Source organism: Nerophis ophidion, linkage group LG09 (assembly GCF_033978795.1).
Source record: "Nerophis ophidion isolate RoL-2023_Sa linkage group LG09, RoL_Noph_v1.0, whole genome shotgun sequence".
Lineage (NCBI taxonomy): Eukaryota > Metazoa > Chordata > Actinopteri > Syngnathiformes > Syngnathidae > Nerophis > Nerophis ophidion.
This window is the reverse complement of record NC_084619.1, coordinates 45,281,105-45,300,366: the sequence shown is the minus strand read 5'-3', so window position 1 is coordinate 45,300,366 and position 19,262 is coordinate 45,281,105. Positions and strand designations below refer to the sequence as shown.

General features: G+C 43.7%; 1 protein-coding gene across 5 annotated transcripts in view; it reads left to right on the top strand.

Moving 5' to 3' along the window:
- The window catches only part of zswim8 (zinc finger, SWIM-type containing 8), a 161,910-nt gene that overhangs the window by 48,248 nt on the left and 94,400 nt on the right, over nucleotides 1-19,262 (top strand). For all 5 annotated transcript variants that reach the window (XM_061911047.1, XM_061911046.1, XM_061911045.1 and 2 more), the window contains exons 6-7: nucleotides 10,987-11,068; nucleotides 12,402-12,522. In XM_061911047.1, the coding sequence (XP_061767031.1) occupies nucleotides 10,987-11,068; nucleotides 12,402-12,522 (203 nt within the window). The remainder of the gene's footprint in view (nucleotides 1-10,986; nucleotides 11,069-12,401; nucleotides 12,523-19,262) is intronic.

Genomic DNA, 19,262 nt, shown 5'->3' with positions numbered 1-19,262 from the left:
TAAATCTGTTGTGTGTCAAAGCCAGTTCACCGCCGCTTTGGGCTACTACAAGATGGGCTAGTCAGCTTGCTACGGCTAATGCTAGCAAACGTGTCCGCAGCGTGTAAAGTTCCAAAGTTACTCTGCATTACCTGCCGGACACTACCCTATAGCAGGAACAACCTATCCATGAGAAAAGTGCATGAAGAACAGGATGCCATACTGAGTGAGTGCAAGGCTCCACCTCTGAGACGCCCTGTGTTTTGCCTGACAGGCATGTAAAATGAATGAATAAACCTTTTAGTCAAGGACGTTTAACATATCTACCTACTGGGAATCATAATAACAGGGCCTCTGCTGACCATAAATAGACAAAGAGAAATGTTTAAATTTGTTTTGCTCAATTTTCAATCACAAACATTCTAGTCTGGATTGTTTTTCCTGGCTGCAATTGACTTGGCAAGGTATTTGCTTCATTGCACTGTCATTGGACCATGCAATGAAGACACAACAAACTCCTTCCCTGTCTCTCATGGACATTGTTTATTGTCTTTTGTTGGACTGACTGGCTGTGTTATTGCATTTGCGACGCACCAAGTTTGTGGAACAGAGACACGCTGCAGGCTTACACACACATATGTATCCACAGAAAATACCCCCATTCCCCCAAGTATTCCACCACAACATCTTCGGTATGACATCAAACAGACCAGTGATTCCAGTGGCTGGCAGCTCTTGGCCGGATGCCTGCCAACTCTCTTCTGTTACAAATCTCATGTTTTCTGTGTCGCAACATGTCTATGTGCTTATCGTGGCTATCCCATCTTAAATGAGATTTAAGATGGGACCTAAAAACTTTTACTCAGGTAGTATCTCTAACTGTTACCAGTAGGTCATTCCCAAATATTGCAGCCCAAATAGAAAACGCTCAATAGATCGCAGACTTTTTTTGGGCTCTGGGAATCACTAAGACGCCGGATCTCTTCTGCAGCTAGAAGCCACAAAAACATCCTCGGCTCAGATCCTACATTAGGGCAGGAAAAAAACTCAACCCAATGGGATAACAATGAGAAACCTTGGAGGGGACCGCAGATGTGGGGGACCCCCCCCGGGCAACCGGTGCAATGGACGTTGAGTGGATCTAGCTTTATATTGTGAGAGTTTAGTCCATAGTTGATCAAGCATAATAGTGAGAGTCCAGCCAATAGTGGGGCCAGCAGGAGGTATCCCGAACGGACACAGGTCACTAGCGCACAGACGTCCCCAACTGATGCACGACGAGTGGTCCGACCCTGGACAGCCAGCGCTTCATCCATGGCCACCGAACCTGTGGCCCCCCCCCCCCCCCCCCCCCCCCCCCCCTCCAGAAAGGAGAGGGGTCAGAGCAGAAAAGAAACGGCAGATCAACTGGTCTAAAAGAGGATTTATTTAAAGGCTAGAGTACACAAATGAGTTTTAAGATGGGAGTTAAATGCTTCTACTGAGGTAACATCTCTAACTGCTACTGGGAGTGTATTCCAGAGTACTGGAGCCTGAATAGAAAATGCTCTATAGCCCACAGACTATTTTTGGGCTCTGGGAATCACTAATAAGCGGGAGTTCTTTGAACGTAGATTTCTTGCTGGGACAGCAAGATAGGATGAAACTTGACCGTGTAGTATTTTATACGTATCTAGTAAAACCTTAAAGTCACATCTTAAGTGCACAGGGATTTTCCAGCCTAGTGCCCATCAATCTCTTTCGCAAGCTGGAGCCCCGAGACAAATACTCGATGCCGAGACATCTTTTTCGTGAGATTAAAAATCCTAATTATCTTCCTCTTAGTGATCTCTGAAAGTTACAACTGCCTGTTTCATAGCCAAAGTGTAAAACTATGTTCATGTACCTAGTGCCTGTTGCACTTGTTTACTAGGCCTACAAGCTTATTGCAAGCTTCTGATTGAATTTTTTTACCATTCCTTGACAAAATTGGTGCAGTTCAGCTAAATTTGTTGCTAATCCTTTGCAGTCAATGAGAGCCTGAAGTGTGGAACCCGTAGACATCACCAGATGCTGAGTTTTCGTCCCTGGTGATGCTGTGCTGGACCTCTGCTGCAGCTGTCTTCAGTTCCTGCTTGTTCTTTTTAAATTTTCCCTTCAGTTTTGTCTTCAGCAAGTGAAATGCATGGTTAATCGGATTCAGGTCAGGTGATTGACTTTGCCATTGCAGAACATTCCACTTTTTTGTCTTAAAAAACTCTTTGGTTGCTTTCGCAATATGCTTCGGGTCATTGTCCATCTGCATTGTGAAACGCCGTCTAATGAGTTTTGAAGCATTTGGCTGAATATGAGCTGATAATATTGCCCAAAACAATTCAGAATTCATTTTGCTGCTTTTGTCAGCTATCACATCATCAATAAATATAAGAAATCCAGTTACAATGGCAGCCATGCATGCACGCCATTACACTACCACCACCATGCTTCACTGATGAGCTCGTATGCTTTAGGTCTTGAGCAGTTCCTTTCCTTCTCCATACTCTTCTCTTTCCATCATTCTAGTACAAGTTGATCTTTGTCTCATCTGTCCAAGAGATGTTCCAGAACTACACAGGCTATTTTAGATGTTTCTTGGCAAACTCTAATCTGGCCTTCCTGTTTTTGAGGCTCACCAATGGTTTACACCTTGTGATGAAACCTCTGTATTTTCAATGGTGAAGTCTTCTCTTAATTGTTGACTTGGACACAGATACACCTACCTCCTGGAGTTTTCTTGATCAGGCCAACTGTTGTGAAGGGCTTTTTCTTGACAAGGGAAAGAATTTGTCTGTCATCCACCACACTTGTTTTCCGTGATCTTCCATGTCTTTTGGTGTTGCTGAGCTCAGGTTGCGTTCTCTCTTTTTAAGAATGTACCAAACAGTAGATTTGGCCACACCTAATGTTTGTGCTATCTCTCTGATGGCTTTGTTTTGATTTTTCAGCCTGATGATGGCCTGCTTTACTGATAGTAAGAGCTCTTTGGACTTCATATTGAGAGGTGACCTCCCCAGATTCCAAATGAATATACCACACTTGAAATGACATCGAGGCCTTTTATCTGCTCTTTGTAACACACACCTGGCCATGGAGCAGATGAGCAGCCAATTGTCCAAATACTTTTGGTCCCTTAAAAGGTGGAAGGCACATATAAAATGTGTTATAATTCCTACACCGTTCACCTGATTTGGACGTAAAGACCCCCAAATTAAAGCTCAAAGTCTGCACTTAAAGCACATCTTGATTGTTTAATTTCAAATCCATTGTAGTGTGTGTATAGAGCTGGAATACTGAAATATTCAATCAATCAATCAATGTTTACTTATATAGCCCTAAATCACTAGTGTCTCAAAGGGCTGCACAAACCACTACGACATCCTCGGTAGGCCCACATAAGGGCAAGGAAAACTCACACCCAGTGGGACGTCGGTGACAATGATGACTATGAGAACCTTGGAGAGGAGGAAAGCAATGGATGTCGAGCGGGTCCAACATGATACTGTGAAAGTTCAATCCATAATGGATCCAACACAGTCGCGAGAGTCCAGTCCAAAGCGGATCCAACACAGCAGCGAGAGTCCCGTTCACAGCGGAGCCAGCAGGAAACCATCCCAAGCGGAGGCGGATCAGCAGCGCAGAGATGTCCCCAGCCGATACACAGGCAAGCAGTACATGGCCACCGGATCGGACCGGACCCCCTCCACAAGGGAGAGTGGGACATAGAAGAAAAAGAAAAGAAACGGCAGATCAACTGGTCTAAAAAGGGAGTCTATTTAAAGGCTAGAGTATACAAATGAGTTTTAAGGTGAGACTTAAATGCTTCTACTGAGGTGGCATCTCGAACTGTTACCGGGAGGGCATTCCAGAGTACTGGAGCCCGAACGGAAAACGCTCTATAGCCCGCAGACTTTTTTTGGGCTTTGGGAATCACTAATAAGCCAGAGTCCTTTGAACGCAGATTTCTTGCCGGGACATATGGTACAATACAATCGGCAAGATAGGATGGAGCTAGACCGTGTAGTATTTTATACGTAAGTAGTAAAACCTTAAAGTCACATCTTAAGTGCACAGGAAGCCAGTGCAGGTGAGCCAGTACAGGCGTAATGTGATCAAACTTTCTTGTTCTTGTCAAAAGTCTAGCAGCCGCATTTTGTACCAACTGTAATATTTTAATGCTAAACATGGGGAGACCCGAAAATAATACGTTACAGTAGTCGAGGCGAAACGTAACAAACGCATGGATAATGATCTCAGCGTCTTTAGTGGACAGAATGGAGCGAATTTTAGCGATATTACGGAGATGAAAGAAGGCCGTTTTAGTAACGCTTTTAATGTGTGCCTCAAAGGAGAGAGTTGGGTCAAAGATAATACCCAGATTCTTTACCGTGTCGCCTTGTTTAATTGTTTGGTTGTCAAATGTTAGAGTTGTATTATTAAATAGAGTTTGGTGTCTAGCAGGACTGATAATCAGCATTTCCGTTTTTTTGGCGTTGAGTTGCAAAAAGTTAGCGGACATCCATTGTTTAATTTCAATAAGACACGCCTCCAGCTGACTACAATCCGGCGTGTTGGTCAGCTTCAGGGGCATGTAGAGTTGGGTGTCATCAGCATAACAGTGAAAGCTAACACCGTATTTGCGTATGATGTCACCTAGCGGCAGCATGTAGATGCTGAAGAGTGCAGGGCCAAGGACCGAACCCTGGGGAACTCCACGCGTTACCTTAACGTAGTCCGAGGTCACATTGTTATGGGAGACACACTGCATCCTATCAGTAAGATAAGAGTTAAACCAAGACAGGGCTAAGTCTGACATACCAATTCGTGTTTTGATACGTTCTAATAAAATATTATGATCGACGGTATCGAAAGCAGCGCTAAGATCGAGGAGCAGCAACATAGATGACGCATCAGAATCCATCGTTAGCAATAGATCATTAGTCATTTTTGCGAGGGCTGTCTCCGTGGAGTGATTTGCCCTGAAACCGGATTGAAAGGTTTCACATAGATTGTTAGACGCTAAGTGTTCATTTAACTGCTCCGCAACAATTTTTTCGAGGATTTTTGAAATAAAGGGAAGGTGAGACCGGTCGGTAGTTTACCATGAGGTCAGGATCGAGGTTAGGTCTTTTAAGAAGAGGAGGAATAACCGCTTTTTTGAATGCTAGGGGAACAGTGCCCGAGGAAAGTGATAAGTTTATAATATTTAGCACTGATGGACCTAATAATACAAAGAGCTCCTTGATCAGTTTCCCAGGAAGAGGGTCAAGTAAACATGTTGTTTGTTTTATTCCATTTACACGTTGTAACAATTCCTCTAATGTTATTTCATCAAAACGAGAGAAACTATTTTTGAGGGCATTATCCGCCGTATATACCAACGTATCTGTGTTAATAGAACCCCGTTGTACCAATGTATCTGTGTTAATAGAACCCCGTTGTAGCTGGGACGGATTGTCTTTAATCTCCTTTCTAATGACTTCAATTTTCTTACTAAAGAATTGCATAAAGTCATCAGCTGAGTGGGTGGAGCTACTGGAGGGGGTCCCTTGTTGGGTTAGCAATGCTACCGTACTAAACAAAAATTAAGGATCGTTTTTATTACAGTGGATGAGATTTCAGTAATATTTAGCTTTAGCTAAGGTAAGCATGCGTTTATAAGTTATTAAACCATCACTCCATGCTTGATGGTGCACCTCAAGTTTAGTCGTCCGCCATTTGCGTTCCAGCTTTCTACATAATAATTTCTGAGCTCTAGTTTCTTCTGTAAACCACGGGGTACGCTTTTTTGGAGCCTTTTTTAACTTTAGCGATTCTATGTTATCAATGGTTTCGCGCAGGGCGTCGTTAAAGTTGTTAGTGAGGTTATCAATAGAGCCCACATATTTTGGGAATGGTGCCATTACCGAGGGCAGTAGGTCAGCAAGAGTTGTCGTTGTGGCCGTATTAATGTTGCGGCTGCTATAGCAATTATTATTATTATTAGTTTGACGAACATGCGTCTGAACCTCGAATTTTATAAGGTAATGATCGGACAATACTTTAGTATACGGGAGTATCGTAACTTTGGAAACGGTGATACCCCAGACAAGCACTAGGTCTATCGTATTACCGCTGCGATGCGTGGGCTCATTTATTATTTGTGTGAGACCACAGCTATCAATTATAGTCTGGAGCGCTACGCACGGTGGGTCCGATGGGGTATTCATATGGATATTAAAGTCCCCCATTATGATTATATTATCGGCGTGTGTCACTAGATCAGCAACGAACTCTGAGAATTCATTGATAAAGTCCGAATAGGGCCCTGGGGGGCGGAGATAACAGCCATGTGTAGAGGGAGCGGTGTGACAGACTTCATAGTAAGCACCTCAAACGATTTATATTTATCATTTATGTTAGGACTAAGGTTAAAGTTTTCGTTGTATATTAGTGCGTCCCCCCCACCCCTTTTAAGAGGACGGGCAATATGCGCATGTGTAAAGTTAGGAGGACATGCCTCATTTAGCGCAAAAAAGTCGTTTGGTTTAAGCCAGGTTTCGCTGAGACCGATGACGTTAAGATTGTTGTCTCTGATGATATTAACTAACAACGTTTTGGGAGACAATGATCTTATGTTTAAAAAACCTATATTATAGGTAGTGGGCTGTTTTAGGGAATTTTTGATCAAATTATCCGTAGTAGCAATATTAATAATGTTGTGTTTATTATGCCCAGAGCATTTAGTATAATTACGACCATATCTAGGAATTGATACGACGGGAATTTTCCGGTTGTTTGATTGTTGCTTTGATAAACTACACGCATCATGGTTAGCCACCTCAGTAACGGGGATTTTCCGATTGTTTGTTTGTTGCTTTGATAAACTGCACGCATCATAGTTAGCCACCTCAGTAAAACACACGTCCAACTCTGAAACACTCAAAGCAGAAAAAACTTGTTCTAATTTAACTGACTCCTTACCCAGACCAGTAGTCTCGCATTTTCCATTTAAACACGGCTGCAGGATGGAGGGAAGTGGTGTTCTGTGGGGATTAGCCTTCTGCTTTTTTTTTAGCCCCGCTTGACATCCGCGTTTCCGATCACACCGCTGGCGTCTGCTCCGTAGACGGCCCCCGCTGCTACTATACTCTGCTGCTTCACAGGCCGCTGGATGTAGCCGCCGAATTATTCCCATGCTAGTTAGCACGTCGAACAAGCACGCGTCTATCAGTCCAAAACGGCCCGATTTGTCCACATCCAGAAGTGTCTGGCGGTCGTACGTGATCACGGAGTGACCACGATGTGAGCCAGCCATAAAGTTTGTAGAATTGTCCGGTATTTCTGCCAAATGTTCCATCTTTAACAGGAGCTCCGCCATGTCGCAGCCCGTCTGGGCGCCGCCATCTTGGAATTTTTATGGACCTAACTGTATGTATGTATGTATATGTATGTATATATATATATACAAGCACGCGCTAAATATTTTAAAACCCCTTCTCACTCCGGCACTTACAAAAGGCATGCAGTAAAAATTTGAGTGTGATGTAAGGATACCATCATGAAAAGCACATTTAATAAAAAAAACGTTATTATGGTCTTAGCTTTACTTATAAATTAAGTCCATGCCAGCTCCTTCTGATCAAAAGCATCAATAACGTGTTCATAGAAGTCTTCCTTATCTTTCTTCAGTTTTAAAAGTCTCTCTGTCTCGATGGAGATCTTCCTTCATTACCTCCTGCTTCGATTGAAAGTCCAGTTCAGAAAACTGCTATCAGACCGCTGTTATCAGTTAGCTCGCTCCTCAAGTGCGGGCGACAACAGAAATAACCTCGGCCAACTCCCCCTCCCGTTCTGCTCCGTGGGTGATCTCTTTATCCCACCGCTGCTACCAGGAAGTTTTATTGTATGAATAATACACTGGGTATTTAGGACTGGAACATGCTTTATTTCAGCCCGTTTTTTTACATAGCCAGCATAGGAGTGTTACATCCTGATAGGTCCGATGTGCACCCCCGCGTCATATCCGTCCCAGCACAAATCACGTCACTCATTGTCACTTCTTCTGCAGCCGAGTAATCGCAAGAAGGATCACTAATGCCCTCTACCACCAAGAGGCGGGAGTCATTTAATGACTCATATTTGACACACGCAGCTACGGTATTGTGACGGTCTCAAGCCGTCGTCTTGCGGGTTCCCAGGACCACCAAGGAAGGACTTGGCTTGGTCAGTTTGACTTTGTTTATTTTTCAATAAAACCTCAGTCCAGGTCGCTCTTCCGCTCCTCCTCTCCACTTGCTCGCCGTCGCCGCCTTCTCCAGCGTGCCCTGCCTGTCTGTCGAACTGTCGACTCCACCTCTCCACAGGTATATTAATAAAACATAGCTGCTTACTGTTCTTTTTAGCATACCGTTATTCAATAGCTTGGACCTTAAATCCTACTGAATAGCTCTTAATCTTATTCCCTTTATGCGATTTCAAATTACCGGTATTGAAATCAGCCTCCTCCATTTTGAAAATGATGACAGGGGAAGTGTCACTCGTGACGTCACGACATTGACCCGGGGGTAATACTAAGCATGCACTAATTATTTTGCGAAGCGAGTTTGACCCGCCAGTAATTCAAGGCAGGCACATACTATGTGCCCGCATATCTGTAAGTAAATATATATATATATATATATATATATATATATATATATATATATATATATATATATATATATACCATGTTTACTTACACACATATATATATATATATATATATATATATATATATATATATATATATATATATATATATATATATATACCATATTTACTTACATTGCCGCCGGGCACATAGTATGCGCCTGCCTTGAATTACTGCCGGGTCAAACTCGCTTCGCAAAGTAATTACTGCATGCTTACCCCCGGGTCAATACATATTAGATTAGAGATTAGATTAGATAGTACTTTATTCATTCCGTCAGGAGAGTTCCTTCAGGAAAATTACAATTTTCAGCACAATCCCATTCAAGATCAGACAAACATTACAGGGGGACAGAACAGGATCGCTGACGGGTCTGCCGGCTTCCAGCGCCCCTTACAAAAAAAGATGAGATACAGGTAAACAAGGGGGGGGGGGGGAATAGAAGATTAAAATGAAATAATGGATGAGCTATATATATGTATATATCTGTATATGTATATATATATATGTATATATATGTATATATGTATATATATATGTATATGTATATGAATAACACGAATTGGTATGTCAGACTTAGCCCTGTCTTGGTTTAACTCTTATCTTACTGATAGGATGCAGTGTGTCTCCCATAACAATGTGACCTCGGACTACGTTAAGGTAACGTGTGGAGTTCCCCAGGGTTCGGTCCTTGGCCCTGCACTCTTCAGCATCTACATGCTGCCGCTAGGTGACATCATACGCAAATACGGTATTAGCTTTCACTGTTATGCTGATGACACCCAACTCTACATGCCCCTAAAGCTGACCAACACGTCGGATTGTAGTCAGCTGGAGGCGTGTCTAAATGAAATTAAACAATGGATGTCCGCTAACTTTTTGCAACTCAACGCCAAAAAAACGGAAATGCTGATTATCGGTCCTGCTAGACACCGAACTCTATTTAATAATACAACTCTAACATTTGACAACCAAACAATTAAACAAGGCGACACGGTAAAGAATCTGGGTATTATCTTCGACCCAACTCTCTCCTTTGAGGCACACATTAAAAGCGTTACTAAAACGGCCTTCTTTCATCTCCGTAATATCGCTAAAATTCGCTCCATTCTGTCCACTAAAGACGCTGAGATCATTATCCATGCGTTTGTTACGTCTCGCCTCGACTACTGTAACGTATTATTTTCGGGTCTCCCCATGTCTAGCATTAAAATATTACAGTTGGTACAAAATGCGGCTGCTAGACTTTTGACAAGAACAAGAAAGTTTGATCACATTACGCCTGTACTGGCTCACCTGCACTGGCTTCCTGCGCACTTAAGATGTGACTTTAAGGTTTTACTACTTACGTATAAAATACTACACGGTCTAGCTCCATCCTATCTTGCCGATTGTATTGTACCATATGTCCCGGCAAGAAATCTGCGTTCAAAGGACTCTGGCTTGTTAGTGATTCCCAAAGCCCAAAAAAAGTCTGCAGGCTATAGAGCGTTTTCCGTTCGGGCTCCAGTGCTCTGGAATGCCCTCCCGGTAACAGTTCGAGATGCCACCTCAGTAGAAGCATTTAAGTCTCACCTTAAAACTCATTTGTATACTCTAGCCTTTAAATAGACTCCCTTTTTAGACCAGTTGATCTGCCGTTTCTTTTCTTTTTCTTCTATGTCCCACTCTCCCTTGTGGAGGGGGTCCGGTCCGATCCGGTGGCCATGTACTGCTTGCCTGTGTATCGGCTGGGGACATCTCTGCGCTGCTGATCCGCCTCCGCTTGGGATGGTTTCCTGCTGGCTCCGCTGTGAACGGGACTCTCGCTGCTGTGTTGGATCCGCTTTGGACTGGACTCTCGCGACTGTGTTGGATCCATTGTGGATTGAACTTTCACAGTATCATGTTAGACCCGCTCGACATCCATTGCTTTCCTCTCTAAGGTTCTCATAGTCATCATTGTCACCGACGTCCCACTGGGTCATTATTGTCACCGATGTCCCACTGGGTGTGAGTTTTCCTTGCCCTTATGTGGGCCTACCGAGGATGTCGTGGTGGTTTGTGCAGCCCTTTGAGACACTAGTGATTTAGGGCTATATAAGTAAACATTGATTGATTGATTGATATGTATATATATATGTATATATATGTATACATATATATGTATATATATATATATATATGTATATGTATATGTATATATATATATATATATATATATATATATATATATATATATATATATATATCCCTGACATAAGGATTGTGCTGACCATGTTCTGCAAAATTTCCTACATCTTCAATGATGTTAAGGTGTGTGTTGGCTTTGTGTTTTCCAGATTCTACCCACAGCCCAACGACTACTTGATGAGCTGTTGTCTTCTCAGTCTACTGCAATCAACACTTTATGTGGAGCTCCAGGTAAAACCAACCTCAATATCCCGTGTAAAGGGTTATCTTCAAAGTACAGGTTGTCCCAAAACATTTGACATTTTCTTGTCAAATAATAGGTAAATCAAATGTTTAATTGTGTCCCGCCTTGTTCACTTCCTGCTTTTATTATTACCGTATTTTTGTGAGTATAAGTCGCTCCGGAGTATAAGTCGCACCTGCCGAAATTGCATAATGAAGAAGGGATAGAAAAATGTATAAGTCGCGTTTTTGGGGTAAATTTATTTGATAAAACCCAACACCAAGAATAGACATTTGAAAGGCAATTTAAATCCATCCATCCATCCATTTTCTACCGCTTATTCCCTTTCGGGGTCGCGGGGGGCGTTGGCGCCTGTCTCAGCTACAATCGGGCGGAAGGTGGCGTACACCCTGGACAAGTCGCCACCTCATCGCAGGGCCAACACAGATAGACAGACAACATTCACACTCACATTCACACACTAGGGCCAATTTTAGTGTTGCCAATCAACCTATCCCCAGGTGCATGTCTTTGGAAGTGGGAGGAAGCCGGAGTACCCGGAGGGAACCCACGCATTCACGGGGAGAACATGCAAACTCCACACAAAAAGATCCCGAGCCTTGATTTGAACCCAGGACTGCAGGACCTTCGTATTGTGTGGCAGACACACTAACCCCTCAGGCAATTTAAAATACATTTAAAATAGTGAACAACAGGCTGAATAAGTGTACGTTATATGACGCATAAATAACCAACTGAGAAGGTGCCTGATATGTTAATGTAACATATTATGGTAAGAGTCATTCAAATAACTGTAACATATAGAACCTGCTATACGTTTACCAAACAATCTGTCACTCCTAATTGCTAAATCCGATGAAATCTTATATGTCTAGTCTCTTACATGAATGAACCAAATAATATAATTGATTTTTTACAGTAATGTGTTAATAATTTCACACATAAGTTGCTCCTGATTATAAATCGCACCCCCGGCCAAACTATGAAAAAAATTGCGACTTTTAGTCTGAAAAATACAGTTGTTTTTTTTCGCTCATGACTCAAACCTCGGTCGTCTGCATGAGAGACGAGCATGCTAGCTACCAAGCTAAAAGACCGCATTTTCAACTCAATAGCCAACACTGCTCTTGAGATATTCGTTAGGGATTGAGATTTCCCAGTGTACACATGGCCCAGTCAAACTGTCTGGCCTCAGTTACACAAGGACATATTTATTTTATATCACTATTTGCACACCTTGTAAATAACTGCTTTACAAATAAGAACAGGTACTTCTCCAAACTGAATAGCTCAATGCTGTCTGTCTGTTTCCATGTCTAGACCCAACAGCTGGACCCTCAGCCTCCGATCAGAGCACCTGGTATTTGGATGAGTCAACCCTCAGTGACAATATCAAGAAGACACTGCACAAGTTCTGTGGGCCCTCACCTGTTGTCTTCAGGTTGTTTATTTCCCGTTTTCATTCAGAAACATTATTATGACATTCATACCCAATTGACCATAACTAATGATAAACTAGTTCGCACTATTTTTGTTTAACTCTATCTCTGATAATACACATTTAGAGTAATTATTACTTAATTATTTTGAGTAATTCAAAGTTTGTATTATAAGATTGGTCCATGCCATCCATTCATCTTCTTCCGCTTGTCTGAGGTCGTGTTGCGGGAGCAGCAGCCTAAGCAGGTAAGCCCAGACTTCCCTCTGCCCAGCCACTTTGTCCAGCTCATCCCGGGGATCCCGAGGCGTTCCCAGGCCAGCCGGGAGACATGGTCTTCCCAACGTGTCCTGGGTCTTCCCCTTGGCCTCCTACCGGTCGGACGTGCACGAATTACCTCCCGAGGGAGGCGTTTCGGGTGGCATCCTGACCACCTCATCTGGCTCCTCTCGATGTGGAGGAGCAGCGGTTTTAGTTTGACAGAGCTTCTCACCCTATCTCTAAAGTAGAGCCCTGCCACTCGGCGGAGGAAGCTTATTTCGGCCGCTTGTACCCGTGATCTTGTCCTTTCGGTCATGACCCAAAGCTCATGACCATAGGTGAGGATGGGAACGTAGATCGACCAGTAAATTGTGCTTTACCACAACGAATCGATACAGCGTCCGCATTACTGAAGACGCCGCACCGATCCGCCTGTCGACCTCACGATCCATTCTTCCCCCACTCGTGAACAAGACTCCGAGGTACTTGAACTCTTCCACTTGGGGCAAGATCTCCTCCCAAGCCCGGACTTTCCGGGCGAGAACCGTGGACTCGGACTTTAAGGTACTGATTCCCATCCCAGTCGCTTCCCACTCAGCTGCGAACCGATCCAGTGATAGCTGAAGATCCTGGCCAGATTAAGCCTTCAGGACCACATCATTTGCAAAAACAAGAGACCTAATCCTGCAGCCACCAAACCAGATACTCTCAACGCCTTGACTGCACCTAGAAATTCTGTCCATAAAAGTTATGAACAAAATCGGTGACAAAGAGCAGCCTTGGCGGAGTCCAACCCTCACTGGAATCTGATCCGACTTACTGCCTAGAATGCGGACCCAGCTCTGACACTGATCATACAGGGAGCGGACCGCCACAATCAGACAGTCTGTTACCCCCCCATATTCTCTGAGCACTCCCCACAGGACTTCCCAGGGGACACGGTCGATGCCTTCTCCAAGTCCACAAAGCACATGTAGACTGGTTGGGCAAACTCCCATGCACCCTCAAGGACCCTGCCGAAAGTTTAGAGGTGGTCCACACTTCCACGACCAGGACAAACATCACACTGTTCCTCCTGAATCCGAGGTTCGACTATCTGGCGTAGCCTCCTCTCCAGTACACCTGAATAGACCTTACCGAGAAGGCTAAAGAGTGTGATCCCACGATTTTTTCCTCCCCGACTGCTGAAGCCACACACTGCTTGGCCTGTCGGTACCTGTCTGCTGCGTCCGGAGTCTTATGAGCCAAAAGAACCCGATAGGACTCTTTCTTCAGCTTGACGACATCCTTCACCGCTGGTGTCCACCAGTGGGTTCTAGGATTACCGCCACGACAGGCACCAACCACGTTGCGGCCACAGCTCCAATCGGCCACCTCGACAATAGAGGTACGAAACATCGTCCACTCGGACTCAATGTCCAGCCCCTCCCTTGTGAACTGTTCAAATTTCTTCCTGAATTTAAACTCTCTCTGACAGGAGACCTTTCTAGGCGTTCCCAGCGGACCCTCACAATGCAATTGGGCCTGCCAGGTCTGTCCGGCATCCTCCCCCACCATTGCAGCCGACTCACCTTCAGTTGGTGATCGGTAAAAAGCTCTGCCCCTCTCTTCACCCGAGTGTCCAAAACATTAGACCGCAAATCTGATGACACAACGACAAAGTCGATCATGGAACTGCGGCCTAGGGTCTCCTGGTTCCAAGTGCACATATGGACACCCTTATGTTTGAAGATAATCTGTGATGAGCACAAAAGTCCAATAACAAAACACCACATAGGTTCAGATTTGGACGGCTATTCTTCCCGATTACGCCTCTCCAGGTTTCACTGTTGTTGCCAAAATGAGCGTTGAAGACCCCCAGTACCCAGTAGAACAAGGAAATCACCCAGGGGGGCACACTCAAGTACTCTCTTGAGTGAATACAAAAAGGGTGGGTACTCTGAGCTGCTGTTAAATACGAGTGATTCCTCTCAAATTCAATACAGGGCTTTCCGCAGCGCTTTGTTGTAAGGCGGCCACCTTAACAACAAAGGGCCACCGCCTAAACTAAGTCTTAAAAAATTAATAAATAAATAAACTATATATATATATATATATATATATATATATATATATATATATATATATAATATATATATATATATATATATATACTGTATATATAATTTTTTATTTCATTTATTTTGTTTGTCCTGTCCAGCTTCTCAGGCAAATCATATACAGGACTGTCTCATAAAATTATAATATTTATTTTCTGTAATGCAACTACAAACATGAAAATTTCATACATTCTGGATTCATTACACATCAACTAAAATATTGCAAGCCATTTATTATTTTAATATCGCTGATTATGGCATACTGTTTAAGAAAACTCAAAAATCCTATCTCAAAAAATTTGAATATTTCCCCAGACGAAGTAAAAAAAAAAAAGGTTTATAACAGCACCTTTGAAAATGTCAATTATGTTATGATCCGCTGCCCGGATCATAGTCTGTTTACGTTGTCTAGTCACTAGTGTTTACTGCACCTCTTGATTTTTGTTTGTTTCAGTAGCCATTGCGGCAGATTGCACACACCTGCCTCTGGTTAGTTCGGGACGCTCACCCGTTGTCCGGGCACTAATCAGAGGGTTATTTAGTCTATGCCCTGGCCTCACTCGGTCTGGCTTCCTAAATTGCTTCATGCAACAGACAAGGACGGTTTTGATTACTGCTAGCTTCCACGCTAGGCTCTTTTGCTTGCTAGCTCCCACGCATGCCCCCTTTGGTTTTTGCTTTCCGTGCCATGAGCACGTTTTTGTTTGTTCCCGTATGATTTATTTCTTAAATAAATCATACGGGAACAAACAAAAACGTGCTCATAAATCATTTTCTGCCTGCACTCTGTGTCTGAAGCCCGTCTGCATTCCAGGGAGGACAAACCCTGCATCACGATTCGACCCGGTCGTCACAGTAGGAAGTCAGCAACAAGAAGTTCTCCCTCAGCGGGCATGGAGGAAGTGGATGAAAGGTGCGGGGATGGTGCTCCGAGCTATGGAAGCGGAGACGCTCCACTGTTCTCCAGAAGACGATATGACGTGGGGACCTGGAGGTGTTTTGGTCCCGATGGACTCCATCTGGCCCGTGGATGTCCGTTCTCAGCCAGTTCGCACGCGTCCGCGAAGGCGGAAGTCGCACAAGAAGGCTTCGGCTCGCGACAGACGCGCCAAACCCGCAATTTTTCCCTACGGAACACAGCCAGCTACAAGCAGCCCAGGATTCCCCATCTCAGGTGTTTGGTAATTCAATTGACCACTTCGTCAAAGATTTCTCCGACTGGCCTGTCAATCACTGGGACTGCAGCAATAATGAAGTCATTCCGTTGGCGCTTCCTGATTACACCCCTCCGTCCACTTTTGATGACGTCAGAGACAAAGACATTTTTTAAAATTCTGTTAATTCTTTCTGTCAGCCACTTCCAAATGACTTTAATTCTACAATTAGACATTATCAGGACATTTTTTTAATCTATGTCTAGTCATTCCCAGTCACCTTCTGACTTTCAGGCTCCGCCCCCAAGGACTTTGGCCCCATCCCCTATGGCTCAAGCCCCGCCCAGTCCTCTGTTTTCTCCCTCCTGGTCTTCCTTACAGTCCACTACGGGGGTGGGTCAGTTCCTGCCAGCCGGACTGCCACGCCCTGCAAGACCTCCTCTGCCTGCTGTGCCACGTGCTGCTCAGCGTACTCCAATTCCTGTTCCAGCGCAGCCATCTTCCGGGACACCATTTGAAGAGTACAGTTCTGCTTGGATGGATGAGTGGTACCAGAAGGTACCTATTGAACTTAAATTGGAGGAACAATCCCAATCAGCAGAGGACACTCCGTCTGCTATTGAGGCTTTTGACGACTCTCCTCGACAGTCCCATATTGGAGTGTATAATAGAGGAGTCTACCCCCTCCTTACCGTTTCCAAAGTACTAAAGTAATGGCCGATCATTACCATATAAAATTCGAAGTTCAGACTCATGTTCGGCAAACTAATAATAATAACTGCTATAGCAGCCGCAACATTAATGCTGCCACGACGACTCTTGCTGGCCTACTGCCCTCGGTAATGGCACCATTCCCAAAGTATGTGGGCTCTATTGATAACCTCACTAACAACTTTCACAACACCCTGCGCGAAACCATTGATAGTATAGCATCGCTGAAGTTAAAAAAGGCTCCAAAAAGGCGTACGCCATGGTTTACAGAAGAAACGAGAGCTCAAAAATTATTATGTAGAAAGCTGGAACGCAAATGGCGCACGACTAAACTTAAGGTGCACCATCAAGCATAGAGTGATAGTTTAATAACTTATAAACGCATGTTTACCTTAGCTAAAACTAAATATTACTTAAATCTCATCCGCCTTAATAAAAACGATCCAAAATTTTTGTTTAGTACAGTAGCATCACTAACCCAACATGGGACTCCTCCCAGTAGCTCCACCTACTCGGCAGATGACTTTATGAAGTTCTTTAATAAGATAATTGAACTTATTAGAAAGGAGATTAAAGACAATGAGTCCCAGCTACAACTGGGTTATGTTAACACAGATATGACCATACATATGGTGGATACTGCAAATATCCAAACTAGTTTCTCTCATTTTGATGAAATAACATTATAACGTGTTACAAGTAAACAAACAACATGTTTACTTGACCCACTTCCTGGGAAACTTATCAAGGATCTCTTTGTATTATTAGGTCCATCAGTGCTAAATATTATAAACTTATCACTTTCCTCGGGCACTGTTCCCGTAGCATTCAAAAAAGCAGTTATTCATTCTCTCCTTAAAAGACCTAACCTCAATCCTGACCTCATGGTAAACTATCGACCGGTGTGTCACCTTCCTTTTATTTCGAAAATCCTTGAAAAAATTGTTGTAGAGCAGCTAAATGAACACTTAGCGTCTAACAATCTATGTGAAACCTTTCAATCCGGTTTCAGGGCAAATCACTCTACTGAGACAGCCCTCTCAAAAATGACTAATGATCTATTGCTAACGATGGATTCTGATGCGTCATCTATGTTGCTGCTCCTCGATTTTAGTGCTGCTTTCGATACCGTTGATCATAATATTTTATTAGAGCGTATCAAAACACGAATTGGAATGTCAGACTTAGCCCTGTCTTGGTTTAACTCTTATCTTACTGACAGGGTGCAGTGCGTCTCCCATAACAGTGTGACCTCGGACTATGTTAAGGTAACGTGTGGAGTTCCCCACACGTTACCTTAACGTGTGGGGAACGTGTCACCGCTGGGTGACATCATACGCAAATACGGTGTTAGCTTTCACTGTTATGCTGATGACACCCAACTCTACATGCCCCTAAAGCTGACCAACACACCAGACTATAGTCAGCTGGAGGCGTGTCTTAATGAAATTAAACAATGGATGTCCGCTAACTTTTTGCATCTCAACGCCAAAAAAACGGAAATGCTGATTATCGGTCCTGCTAGACACCGACCTCTATTTAGTAATACAACTGTAACATTTGACAACTAAATAATTAAACAAGGCGACTCTGTAAAGAATCTGGGTATTATCTTCGACCCAACTCTCTCCTTTGAGTCACACCTTTAAAGGCGTTACTAAAACGGCCTTCTTTCATCTCCGTAATATCGCAAAAATTCGCTCCATTTTGTCCATTAACGACGCGGAGATCATTATCCATGCGTTTGTTACGTCTCGTCTCGACTACTGTAACGTATTATTTTTGGGTCTCCCCATGTCTAGCATTAAACAATTACAGTTGGTACAAAATGCGGCTGCTAGACTTTTGACAAGAACAAGAAAGTTTGATCATATTAAGCCTATACTGGCTCACCTGCACTGGCTTCCTGTGCACTTAAGATGTGACTTTAAGGTTTTACTACTTACGTATACAAAATTCTACATGGTCTAGCTTCATCCTATCTTGCCAATTGTATCGTACCATATGTCCCGGCAAGAAATCTGCGTTCAAAGGACTCCGGCTTATTAGTGATTTCTAAAGCCCAAAAAAAGTCTGTGGGCTATGGAGCGTTTTCATTTCGGGCTCCAGTACTCTGGAATGCCCTCCCGGTAACAGTTTGAGATGCTACCTCAGTAGAAACATTTAAGTCTCACCTTAAAACTTATTTGTATACTCTAGACTTTAAATAGACCTCCATTTTAGACCAGTTGATCTGCCGCTTCTTTTCTTTTTCTCCTCTGTCCCCCCCTCCCTTGTGGAGGGGGTCCGGTCCGATGGCCATGGATGAAGTACTGGTTGTTCAGAGTCGGGACCCAGGATGGACCGCTCGTTGGGACCCAGGATGGACCGCTCGCCTGTGTATCGGTTGGGGACATCTCTACGCTGCTGATCCGACTCCGCTTGGGATGGTTTCCTGTGGACGGGACTCTCGCTGCTGTCTTGGATCCGCTTTGAACTGAACTCTCGCGGCTGTGTTGGAGCCACTGTGGATTGAACT